A 12325-nucleotide genomic window follows, 5' to 3' on the forward strand; every position below is an offset into this window, starting at 1 on the left:
TGTTTTTAACTTAATTACCCACTAGAAACCGCCATCCTTCACCTTTGTCCTACACCTTACCATTTTTTTGCAATTTACCTCTCGCGTGCGAAATGTTGGAGTAATAAACAGCGAATTAGTAATCAACTGCAGGTTGTAATTAGTTCAAGTACGTAACGCGAACGGTATTTTTTTAATGTGCATTTAACGATAAAGAAAAACGACCAAGTCGACATTGACTTTCACCGCATCCATTCAGTCGAAAGAATGCCACTGAATTACGCAAGTGTGGATTTAGAGTACGAGAAGAACAAGGAGTTACGAAGGGACGATGTCCGCCACCTGCAGGACTGGCTGGAGAAGCTTCCGCACATGCCCGAGATTTCCGGTAATTAACCGTCGATGTTTTTGGCACGTGAGGAATCGGGTCTTTGCAGAGCTCGAGCTGATCTTCTTCCTCAAAAGCTGCGAGTTTAGAGTCGAGATGACGAAGACAACAATCGACAACTGCTACACGATGAAGGGACTGAGCCCGGAGATATTCGCCAGGCGCGACCTGAAAACCCTGCAGGCTACGTTGGACAACGTGTGAGTGTCTCCCTCCTCCGCTCCCCTTAATGAGTCACTTGCAGAATCCTGCTGCCGCTGCCCAAGCTGACGAGTGAGGGTTACCAGGTCTTCTACACCAAGCTGAACAGCGAAGATCCGAGCCTGTACGTCTTCGCCGACATGGTAAAGTGTAACGACGTCGTTATGAGGGTGACTCTACTTCAGAAGGGCACGGTGGCTGGTTTGGTTTACATCTTTGACATGGAGGGATTCACCTTATCTCACATTGCCCGAATGCACATAACCGAGCTAAGGAAAGTCTTATTCTATCTTCAGGTAACTTTTCCAGTTTCCACCCCAAATACTCAAAAAACCTTTCAGGATGGCCTCCCGATGCAGCTGGTGCAATTTCACTTCATCAACGCCGACTCGCGTCTCGACAAACTGATGATGATCATCAAGCCTTTCCTGAAGAAGAAACTATTCGAACGGGTAGCCCAACGCAATCGCTAAAGCACACCTAATCTTCCCTTTCAGATGCACTTTCACACAGATCCCGCGAAGACCCTGTACGAATACGTGCCCCAGGAGTGCATGCCGAAGGAGTTCGGCGGCTTGGATCGGTCCATTCGGGAGTTGCAAGGTGAGCAGGCTCATTAAACGGAGGCGCTGAACGCATAATTTCAGATGAAGTCAGGGCGCGTTTAAACGACACGAGCGACTTCATCGAGGAGGACGAGAAGAGGGTTATAGATGAGAGTAAGAGACTGCAGAAGTCGTCCAGATTCGACCACGTCTTCGGAATGGAGGGCACTTTTAAGAAGCTGGAGCTGGATTGAGTACTTGAAATAAAAACCGTAGTTTTAGTTAGATTTAACACAACTGCTTTTCAACTTCTGGTGTCTAGAGCCCGAACCTCCCTTTCCTGGTCCTGATCATCCCTTCTGAAGTTTATGGAATGCATTGGGAGTTCTGTTACCTTCCTGATTCGTCGTGACCGGGTTAATGGCGCCAGTCTGACGGGCGATAAGACAATGTTAATGTCACCGAAACAGCTGAATCGGAATTTGATTCCACGACAAAGCGTGAGAAGCCAACGTCTTCGTTTATGACCTTTATACATGCGTGATTATGTCAAGTAGGTGCAGTTTAGCGGTTAACGATTGAAGATTGCCGCTTCGACCTATTAGCACCAGTTTGGTGGCGCGTTTTGTAAACTTAAAGAAAAGTAGGGACACGTCCAGGAGAGATAGCGGTAGGTCATTCGATTTTGGACCACGACAGCGTTAAGTGCATGGTTCGCAATCATAGTTCTCTCAGACATTAACCGTCAGCGGCTAAATCGCGTTCATTAAATTGACGTTTGAGCCTTTGGTGGAGGTCAAGTACAAGGCGCCCGTCAATCCGAAATCAAAGAGTTGTAAATAACCGAAAAACTGTGCAACTATTCCTTTGCTGGTGTGTATTCCATATCCCCCAGGAACCCCTGGTACTATATTCTCCAAAAAGTGATGGGCAAGGTGCAAATTTACACGCTGACGCCTAAAGATGCAAAAAGATCCCCTTTAAATGACGGCCGAATTCGAAAATTGTGGAAGGGCCCGGTGGTTTTTCCAATCAGCATGACATACTCAATAACGTTCAAAAACTACTCTTAAAACTCATGTTAGCGCGCTTCATTTGACATCAAACACAATCCATTTTGATAACGTTTGCTGCAACACAATTTATTAACTACGGTTAATTGGCCGGATTCAAATTTCAAAATTCGGTAGCCCCATTGTTAATTGGAATGTTTAATCGCAAAACACGGCAAATTAAAGCAGTTAACCTTACCTCCTACCCTCGACTCCTGGAAGATAAATAGTTATGTCCGGAAGTTATGGTTTTTAGTAATAAAGCGCCCGGTTGAGTTCATTCATGTACCGGGTGTTCATTAATGTTGGTATAATTCATGTACGAAAACTAGTGCTTTGTTTCAAGAAGCGTACAGAGATCGGACCGGAGATCCTTCTTTCGCCGCATATGGGTCTTCCTATAGGACTTTGCCTTTCTAACTCCGCAGACTATATCGTGTTCAGAGCGAAAAGGGTTCGCAATACTTCTAGTGTAGCTTCTTTAGAACACCATTAAGTGTTTCAATACCGTATTTTGAAGGAAATTTTTTGGATTATGAAACCCAAATAGTTAATACATTTGAGAAGGAAGTCTGTTGAGACCCTTAAAAATCTTTGGGGACTCTCTTTCTGTTATCCTCTCTCCTCCCTGCCTCTGTCCCACCCCAAAAATGTGTAATTTGATCAACCTTTGGACTTTGGACGGCGAACAAACTTTGGACTGTGAGCGGCGGCCAACTTTTGAACTTTGAACGGCGAACAAGCTTTGGACTTTGAACTGCGAGCCACTTTTGAACTTAATTTTGTAGATCACCGCATCTTTAACCTCTGAGGCCTCTATTTAGTTTTGTCCTCGTCAAGAGGAGGGCGCCATAACATTTGACGCCACCAGAATATCACCTTATGAAACTTTACGTGAAGTTGAGCTAGGATTACCTATTATCTCTCAATGGCTATCGCTCGCTTCTTAAAGGGTAACCACCCATTTTTTTAAAGCACCGTTAAGTATTTCAATACCGCATTTCCAAGGAAATTTTCAGGATTATGTAATATTGAAACCCAAACAGTTAAAACATTTAAAAAGGAACTCTGTTGAGATCTTTAAAAACTTATGGAACTCTCTCCCTCCCTCCTTCAAAATTTGTAATTTGATCAACCTTTGGACTTTGAACGGCAAGCAAACTTTGAACGGGGACCGACTTTTGAACTTTGAACGGCGACCAACCTTTAGACTTTGAGTGGCGAGTAATCGTCGAACTTAATTTCGAAGATCACCACATCGTTACCCTTTGAGACCTCTATTTAGTTTTGCCCTTGTCAGGAGGAGAGCGAGATAACATTTGACGGCGCCAGAATATCACCTTATGGAATTTTACATGAAGTTGAGTTAGGATATCCCTATTATCTCTCTATGACTATCGAGTGCTCAGCGTACGCTATCCATGACATAATGTATATTACTCCAGATGCATGAATGCGAAGTTTTATAGATCAAAGGTAGAGTGTAAAGTACATAACGTTCCAAGGTCATTATTTGAAGGGCCAATATTGAACCCATTTTCTGGGGTGAACGACCGCAGTCTTGATTTACTTGTCACTTGACACCCGGATTGGACGACCGAATGGTGACTTGACCTACTTTCCGCCTGACATCTGTAGGAGCAAGGCTTTGACTCACTCTCCGTGGAACCCGAAAGGAGAAAATGTTTAGAGCTGAAACGGGCCTATGAGCAGAGCTGGGTACTGCTCGCGAGCGTTTCACTCGAAAAAGCGCTCCAAGCGGAAAAAGCGCTTGCGATCGATCCGTTCGCGAGCATTTTTCGGAGCGGCCGTTTGGTGCTCGATCTTCGAGCGTTTACTTAAAGTGCTCGGCGCTCGAGCGTTTTTTTCTGCCCGCGAGCAGTTTTTCCGCTCATGAGCGTGTTTTTCCGCTTCTCTAAAATATTAAATTCTGAAACCTAAAACAGTAAACCTACAACCTGTAGGCCCACATGTGAAACCTCAAAAACGAGATCTGAAACCTGATCTATGAAATCGAACTCTGGGGCTTCAGTCTTAATTTAAGACCGCTGAGGTTGAAGAATGAGGTGTGAGTGAGTCCAAAATTTGAGGTTTCCATTGTGGATTATTAACTTCGTTAGGTAACTTACCTCGAAAATTGAAAACAATTCCTTTGCTGGCACTCTGAAGCTCTCAGCTGAAGTTTGTGGGTGCCCGAAACGTGAAGGTCACACTGAAAAGCTTAAAGCCTGTTTGGAGTCTGAAGGTACAACCCGAATCTTGAGTTTTTAAGTCTGACCCCATAAGACTAAAGCTTGGCTTTATATCCGAGAGCTTAATTTCCAAACCTTGGATTGTGATTAGTGAAGCTGTAAGTCGTAATTTCATTTTTTAGGGAAACCTAGACCGCGAGCCGGGAGTTTAAGGATGAAGTTTTAAGATTCATAAAAAGTTTAATATCAGATAACTTAATCTAGTTCCAGTTTTTTTAATGTAAATTCAAAAAAATTTACACGCTGACGCATAAAGATGCAAAAAGATCCCCTTTATACGACGACCGAATTCGAAAATTTGTAGAAGGGCCTGGTGGTTTTCCCAACCAGCATGACATACTCAATAACATTCTAAAACTAATCTTAAAACTCATGCTAATAAGCGCGCTTCATTTGACAGCAAACACAACCCATTTTGATAACCTTTGCTGAAACGCAATTAATTAACTACGGTTAATTGGGCGAATTAAAATTCCAAAATTCGGCAGTCCAGTAAGGCCCATTGTTAATTGGAATGTTTAAGCGCAAAACACGGCAAATTAAAACAGTTAACTTTACCTCCTACTCCCGACTACTGGAAGATAAACAGATATGTCCGGAAGGTATGGTTTTTAGTAAAGAAGCACTCGGTTGAATTCATCCATGTACCGGGTGTTCATTAATTTTGGTACTCTGTTGAGATCCTTAGAAATCTTTTGGAACTCTCCCTCTCTCCCTCGCTCCACCAAAATTTGTACTTTGATCAACCTAAGGACTTTGAACGGCGAGCAAACTTTGAACTTTGAGCAGGGACAAATTTTAGAACTTTGATCGGCGACCAACCTTTGGACTTTGAGCGGCGAGTAATCTTTGAACTTAATATTAGCTTAATAATTAACAACACAATTAATTAACTACCATTAATTGGCCGGATTAAAATTCCAAAATTCGGTAGTCCAGTAGGGCCCATTGTTAATTGGAATGTTTAATCGCAAAACACGGCAAATTAAAACAGTTAACTTTACCTCCTACTCCCGACTACTGGAAGATAAACAGATATGTCCGGAAGGTATGGTTTTTAGTAAAGAAGCACTCGGTTGAATTCATCCATGTACCGGGTGTTCATTAATTTTGGTACTCTGTTGAGATCCTTAGAAATCTTTTGGAACTCTCTCTCTCTCCCTCGCTCCACCAAAATTTGTACTTTGATCAACCTAGGGACTTTGAACGGCGAGCAAACTTTGAACTTTGAGCAGGGACAAATTTTTGAACTTTGATCGGCGACCAACCTTTGGACTTTGAGCGGCGAGTAATCTTTGAACTTAATATTAACTTAATAATTAACAACACAATTAATTGGCCGGATTAAAATTCCAAAATTCGGTAGTCCACCGAGAACTGTTGTTGGTTGGAATGTTCAATCGTCAAATTCCGCGTTATTTATCTAAACTGCCTGCTTTAGTACGCGTTTTCACTTAACACTGGGAAACAGCTCATAATACTTAATGGAGCTGAAACCCTCAATTCTCCTCTTCCCATCCAAGAGAGCTTTATTTGCACTGCAAATTAAAGCAGTTAACTTTAACTTCTACTCCCGGCTACTGGAAGATAAATAGATATGTACGGAAGTTATGGTTTTTAGTAAAAAATCACCCGGTTAAGTTCGTCCATGTACCGGGTGTTCATTAATTTTGGTATAGTTCATGTACTGTAGTGCTTTTTCCACTTGCGAGCGGTTTTTCCGCTCCTGAGCGCTTTAGTCCGCTCCCGAGCGGTTTTTTCCGCTTGTCTAAAATATTAAATTCTGAAACCTAAAACAGTAAACCTACAACCTGTCGGCCCACATGTAAAACCTCAAAAACGAGATCTGAATTATGATTCATGAAATCGAAATCTGGGGCTTCAGTCTTAATTTAAGACCGCTGAGGTTAAAGAATGAGGTCTGAGTAAGTCCGAAATTTGAGGTGGATTATTAACTTCGTTAGCTAACTTACCTCGAAAATTGAAAACAAGTCCTATGCTGGCACTCTGAAGCTCTCAGCTGAAGTTTGTGAGTGCCCGAAACGTGATGCTCACACTGAAAAGCTTGAAGCCTGTTTGGAGTCTGAAGGTACAACCGGAATCTTGAGTTTTGAAGTCTGACATCATAAGACTAAGGCTTGGCTTTATATCCTAGAGCTTAATTTCCAAACCTTGGATTGTGATAACTGAAGCTTCATAATTTCATTTTTTGTGGAAACCTAGACCGCGAGCCGGGAGTTTAAGGATGAAGTTTTAAGACTTAATGTATAAAAAGTTTAATATCAGATCACTTAATCTAGTTCCAGTTTTTTTTAATGTAAATTCAAAAAAATTTACACGCTGACGCCTAAAGATGCAAAAAGATCCCCTTTAAACGACGGCCGAATACGAAAATCTGTAGATGGCCCTAGTGGTTTTTCCAACCCGCATGACATACTCAATAGCGTTCTAAAATTAATCTTAAAACTCATGCCAATAAGCGCGCTTCATTTGACATCAAACACAACCGATTTTGATAACGTTTGCAGCAACGCAATTAATTAACTACGGTTAATTGGCCGGATTAAAATTCCAAAATTCGGTAGTCCAGTAAGGTCGATTGTTAATTGTAATGTTTAATCGCAAAGCAATGCAAATTAAAGCAGTTAACTTTACCTCCTACTCCCGATTCCTGTAAGATAAACAGTTATGTCCGGAAGTTATGGTTTTTAGTAAAGAAGCACCTGGTTGAATTCATCCATGTACCGGGTGTTCATTAATTTTAGTGTAGTTCATGTACGAAAACCAGTGCTTCGTTACAAAGAAGAGATAATCCTACCAAAAAATCCAAAAAAGCTTCTTTCCGGAGATCCTTATTTCGCCGCATATGGGTTTTCCTGTAGGCCTTTGCCTTTCTAATTTTTAGAAACCCCCCCGACTATAGCGTGTTCGGAGCGAAAAGGATTCCCAATACTTCTAGTGTATGAGGCTTCTTTAGAGCCCCATATTAAGTGTTTCAATACCGTATTTTTAAGGAAATTTTTAGGATTATGAAACCCAAATAGTTAATACATTTGAAAAAGAAGTCTGTTGAGACCCTTAAAAATCTTTGGGGACTCTCTTTCTGTTGTCCTCTCTCCTCCCTGCCTTTGTCCTACCCCAAAAATGTGTAATTTGATCAACCTTTGGACTTTAGACGGCGAGCAAACTTTGGACTGTGCGCGGCGGCCAACTTTTGAACTTTGAACGGCGACCAACCTTTAGACTTTGAGCGGCGAGTAATCTTTGAACTTAATTTCGAAGATCACCACATCGTTAACCTTTGAGACCTCTATTTAGTTTTGTCCTTGTCAGGAGAAGAGCGAGATAACATTTGATGTAAAGTACATAACGTTTCAAGGTTATTATTTGAAGGGCAAATATTGAACCCATTTTACGGGGTGAACGACCGCACGGAGTCCTGATTTACTTTTCACTTGACACCCGGATTGCACGACCGATTGGTGACTTGACCTACTTTCCGCCTGACTGTTGGCGCGAGGAGCGAGGCTTTGACTAACTTTCTGTGGAACCCGAAAGGAGAAAAAGTGTGAAACGGGCCTATGAGCAGAACTGGGTACTGCTCGCGAGCGTTCCGCTCGAAAAAGCGCTCCAAACGGAAAAGCGCTTGCGAGCGATTCGAGCTTGGTGCTCGATACTCGAACGTTTACTTAAAATGCTCGCCGCTCGAGTGCTTTTTTCTGCCCGCGAGCGGTTTTCTCCTTGCAAGCTCTTTTTTCGCTTGCGAGTTCTTTTTCCGCTCGCGAGCGATTTTTTCCGCTTGTTTAAATAATAAATTCTGAAATCTAAAACAGTAAACCTACAACTTGTAGGCCCACATGTGAAACCTAAAATCCTTTAATAATCCATTAGCGCTTGAGGGCGGTTAAAAACGCTCACGAGCGAAAAAAAACGCTCAGGAGCGCTAAAAGCGTTCGCGAGCGGAAAAAGCAAAAAACCGCGGATCGCTCGCAAGCGCTTTTTTTCCGCTTGGAGCGCTTTTTCGAGTGAAACGCTCGCGAGCAGTACCCAGCTCTGGCCATAGACTTGTAGTCTGAAATTTTAAATTACATTGATCCGAAACTTGAAACTTTAGGCTTAAAATCAAACATGAGGCATAAATAATCAACTCTGAAACTGATAAACCAGTTGCTTGAAGCCTAAGACTTGACACTTACGATTTAAGACCTGCAGTTCTAAAGTTCGCACACAAGAAGCACGTAGCCTGAAATTTGATCAATTGAAGCCTGAGGCCATAAGTAAAAACCCCCAACATTATATACGGAGGGTCAATCTTAAATTCTGAAACCTAAAACAGTAAACCCACAACCTGTTGGCCCACATGTGAAACCTCAAAAACGAGATCTGAAACCTGATCCATGAAATCTGGACTTTAGGCTTAATGTAAGACCCCTAAAGTTGAAGAATGAGGTGTGAGTGAGTCCGAAATTTGTGTGAGTGCCCGAAACGTGAAGCTCACACTGAAAAGCTTGTTTGAAGTCTGAAGGTACAACCTGAATCTTGAGTTTTGAAGTCTGACTAAAGTTTGGCTTTATATCCAAGAGCTTAATTTCCAAACCTTGGATTGTGATAACTGAAGCTGTAAGTCGTAATTTTAGAGAAACCTAGACCGCGAGCTGGGAGTTTAAGGATCAAGATTTAAGACTTTAGAAGTTTATTATCAGATCACTTAATCTAGTTCCAGTTTCTTGAATGTGCCTTCGACCCCGAAGAGGTGGTTGAACTTGGTCGACTTCTGCGGCCGCAGTGACTCATCTATGACCCTCTCCTCCTGTTCTTGTATAAAATCGGCGTTGTCGACGACCATTGCCTTTACTCGTTCTGAAAGCGAGTCGCTATTAGTGTGCGCACCACTCGAAATAGTTACCTAGCAGAACGTCGGCGGATTCGTCCAAGCCACCCACCTCCTTCGGCATGCACTCCCGAGGTATAAAGTTGTACAGGGTTTTCAAATAGTCAGTGTGAATGTGGGTCTGAAACGAAACCGTTAGCTGTAATACGTGCGGTGACGTGGCCGAGGTACCATCTTGAACAGTTCCTGCTTAGTGAAAGGTCTAATGAGCATCATGAACGCGTCGAGGCGCGATCCCGCGTTGATGTAGTGAAACTGCTTCAGTTGCAGGGGGAGGCCTTCCTGCAATGTGGTTTAATTAACGGCTTTTGTCAAAAGCGCACGCCCCAAACCTGCAAAAAGGTCACAAGCTTTTTCACCGACAAGAGTGGCATTTGAGCGATGTGCGCCAGGCTAAATCCTTCCAGATCAAAAACGTAAACCAACCCGTTTACGCTTCCTTTCTGGTTCAAGGCTAAACTCAGAACAACCTCACAGCATTTCACGGTGTCTCCAAATACAAACTTGCTCAAGTCACAATCGCGCAGCTTGCAGTACATGACTTGGTAGCCTTCGGAGGTCAGTTTGGGCAGTGGCAGCAAAAACCTGAGGAGTTGAGTTACAGAAGGCAGTCGAAGAAGGGCTTACATCCTGTCGAGGGTTGCTGCCAAGGTGTTTGTATCACGCCTGCCGAAAATTTCTGGCATCATCCCCTTTAGTGTGAAGTAGTTGTCTATCGTAGTCTTCGCCATCTCGAAACTGTAATTGCAACTCACCAGAAAGAAGATGATCTCCAGCTCTGCAAACAATTCCCCTAAATTTACATTGGCTACGAAAATTACCAATTACCAATTAGGGGAGGTAAGTGTGGTTGCTTCCTAAGCCATTCCTGCATGTACTGCACATCCTCCTTTCGCAACTCTTTCCGGTTCTTGTACTCTAAATCCACACTGGCGTACTGGAACGGCATTGCTCGGGTTCAATTTTCTAACTGTGAATGATGTATGAAGAAACAGACACATCTAGGTTATCTTGTAACCTTTGGTATCTCGTAAAACTGACAAAGGTTGGACGATTAGCATAAACACGGATCCGGTTTTACATACAACCGATTAATTCGTGTGTGTTCCCATAATTATAAATTATCGCAAGTCCTTGTCGAAAAGATTGTTGTTAGTTAAGGCTACTGTAAATAATGACGGGCAGAAACCGCAGTGAGGAACTGCTCAAACTCGCTTTATATGGCTCTTGCACCAGTAAGACATCGATGTCATTGCCAGAAGAGAACCTGAGCCTTCAAAGGTCGATGCGCAAACCTCACCGTCCATAAGTGTTCGAGATCAGTACCTGCGCCGTGACCGCATTGAAGTTCACTGCGGCAGTTGGAATAGATATGGCCAAATTTTTAGCACTTAAGGCACTGTACGATCCGACTATAGTCTTGTATACGGGAGCAATTCGAGTCTTTTAGAAACTGTATTTGTGAAGGTCGACATCAGTTTCTTAAGGCTTAGGGTCTCGGATAACGACCTCTCATCGGTAGGAGTGTCGGGGCGAGTTCTCCCCGACGTCGCTTTGGATTTGTACTGTTTTAAAGAAGTTGTAAGACATTTATTGCAGCTAACAGTAAGGCCAAAATAGTGCCTTAGCTTTGGTTCTGTAAGAAGCAGATCTACTACTTTACTGCAGCTGCCAGTGGGGCTCAAATTAAACCTTTAACTTTAGTTTTGTAAACCGCACGCCATTTCTACCCCTAAAACCAGTTCGCGTTTCCGTGGTCAATCGGTGCCGAGTACTACCATAAGTACCAGGAAACTCGAAACCATTATCTAGGTTCAAAGAAATCTAACACAGTGTCTTACTATCAAAAGTTCTAGAGAGTTCTGTGTGTCCAGTGAATAAAGGACATTACCATTTAAAAAACCTTGAAAGAGAGCCCTACAAATTTTAGGAAGCTAAAAGAACCTGTAGTGGACAGAGATAACCCTGAAAATGGAGTTGGAGTGAGATAAACAGCTTTCGTAATGGACTAGAGGGGTTGAATAGGTCTGAGAAAGGATGGAAAATATTTTGGACGCTTGAGTCCATCTCAAAACCACTGGAAGATTCCGAGGGTAAGTGCGAAGGGTTCTCAAGCGTATGATAGAGCTATGATATTAGCCATTATGTTGGAAAGCTCTAGAAATTTTGGAAAGTGCGAGAGTGAACTTCAAAAACGTTCAAAAAACTAGAGAGCATTAGTAAAAGCTCTGAAGTGGATGTGAAGATCGAGAGCTTTCAAGTTTCCCTCTACTAAGGACTAAGGACCCTGAAGTCTACTAGAAAATGTCCTAGTATAATCTAAGGCACTTAAAAGGAGGGTCCGGTAAGTTTTAGATGGAGAAAGTGTTCAAAAACTCCATTGAGTGGGAGTGAAAAACTCTGAATTAAGTATGATGAATATATCTAGGCTACAGCGAATTAGAAGACCTTGAAATGGTCTTAGGAAATAATAGAAGAGCCTTTAAAATGTTATTGGGGCACTGGAAGGGTTCAAAAATCCAAAAACCTACACTATGGGTTAGAATAATTTTCAGAAGTGTCCTTAAGTGGGCAGCTTTGGAGAACACTGGAAAGGATGTAGAAATCCTTTAAGAACCACTAAGAATTTCTTCAGAATCTCTTCAGAACTTCTTCAGTATCTCTTCGAATTTTCAGAACATCTCTAGGATCTATTCAGAATCTCCCCAGGATCTCTTCAAAGATTCTTGAAAATCTCTCCAAAATTTCCTCAAGATCTCTTGGTGATCTCTTCAGAATTTCTTCAATATCTCTTCGAGTTTTCAGAAAATCTTTAGAATCTTTTCAGAATCTCCCCAGAATCTCTTCAGTCTCTTCAAAATTTCTGCAGGATCTCCAAAAACTCGTCAGAATCTCTTAGAAATCTCTTCGGAATGTCTTTGGGATCTCTTCAGAATCTCTTTAAGATTTCATCAGAATTTCTTCAGAATCTCTTCGAGTTTTCAGAAAATCTTTAGAATCTTTTCATAATCTCCCCA

At 42.3% G+C, this 12325-nt stretch overlaps 2 protein-coding genes across 2 annotated transcripts; one reads left to right on the forward strand and one right to left on the reverse strand.

Annotated features, from left to right (window-relative positions):
• Positions 1 to 19: 19 nt before the first annotated feature.
• Positions 20 to 1405, forward strand: LOC116161670 (alpha-tocopherol transfer protein-like). Its single transcript, XM_031475103.1, has 6 exons — positions 20 to 367; positions 417 to 567; positions 612 to 864; positions 910 to 1020; positions 1066 to 1171; positions 1216 to 1405. The coding sequence occupies exons 1-6, from the start codon at positions 247 to 249 to the stop codon at positions 1365 to 1367; spliced, it is 894 nt and encodes a 297-aa protein (XP_031330963.1). The 5' UTR covers positions 20 to 246; the 3' UTR covers positions 1368 to 1405.
• A 7688-nt stretch (positions 1406 to 9093) lies between these two features.
• On the reverse strand, positions 9094 to 10328 carry LOC116161580 (alpha-tocopherol transfer protein-like). The gene is made up of 6 exons (XM_031474971.1): positions 10137 to 10328; positions 9936 to 10086; positions 9641 to 9893; positions 9480 to 9590; positions 9324 to 9429; positions 9094 to 9277 (listed from the first exon to the last, which is right to left on the reverse strand). The coding sequence occupies exons 1-6, from the start codon at positions 10255 to 10257 to the stop codon at positions 9126 to 9128; spliced, it is 894 nt and encodes a 297-aa protein (XP_031330831.1). The 5' UTR covers positions 10258 to 10328; the 3' UTR covers positions 9094 to 9125.
• Between the last annotated feature and the right edge of the window lie 1997 nt (positions 10329 to 12325).

This window comes from Photinus pyralis, unplaced genomic scaffold (assembly GCF_008802855.1).
Source record: "Photinus pyralis isolate 1611_PpyrPB1 unplaced genomic scaffold, Ppyr1.3 Ppyr1.4_LG10, whole genome shotgun sequence".
Lineage (NCBI taxonomy): Eukaryota > Metazoa > Arthropoda > Insecta > Coleoptera > Lampyridae > Photinus > Photinus pyralis.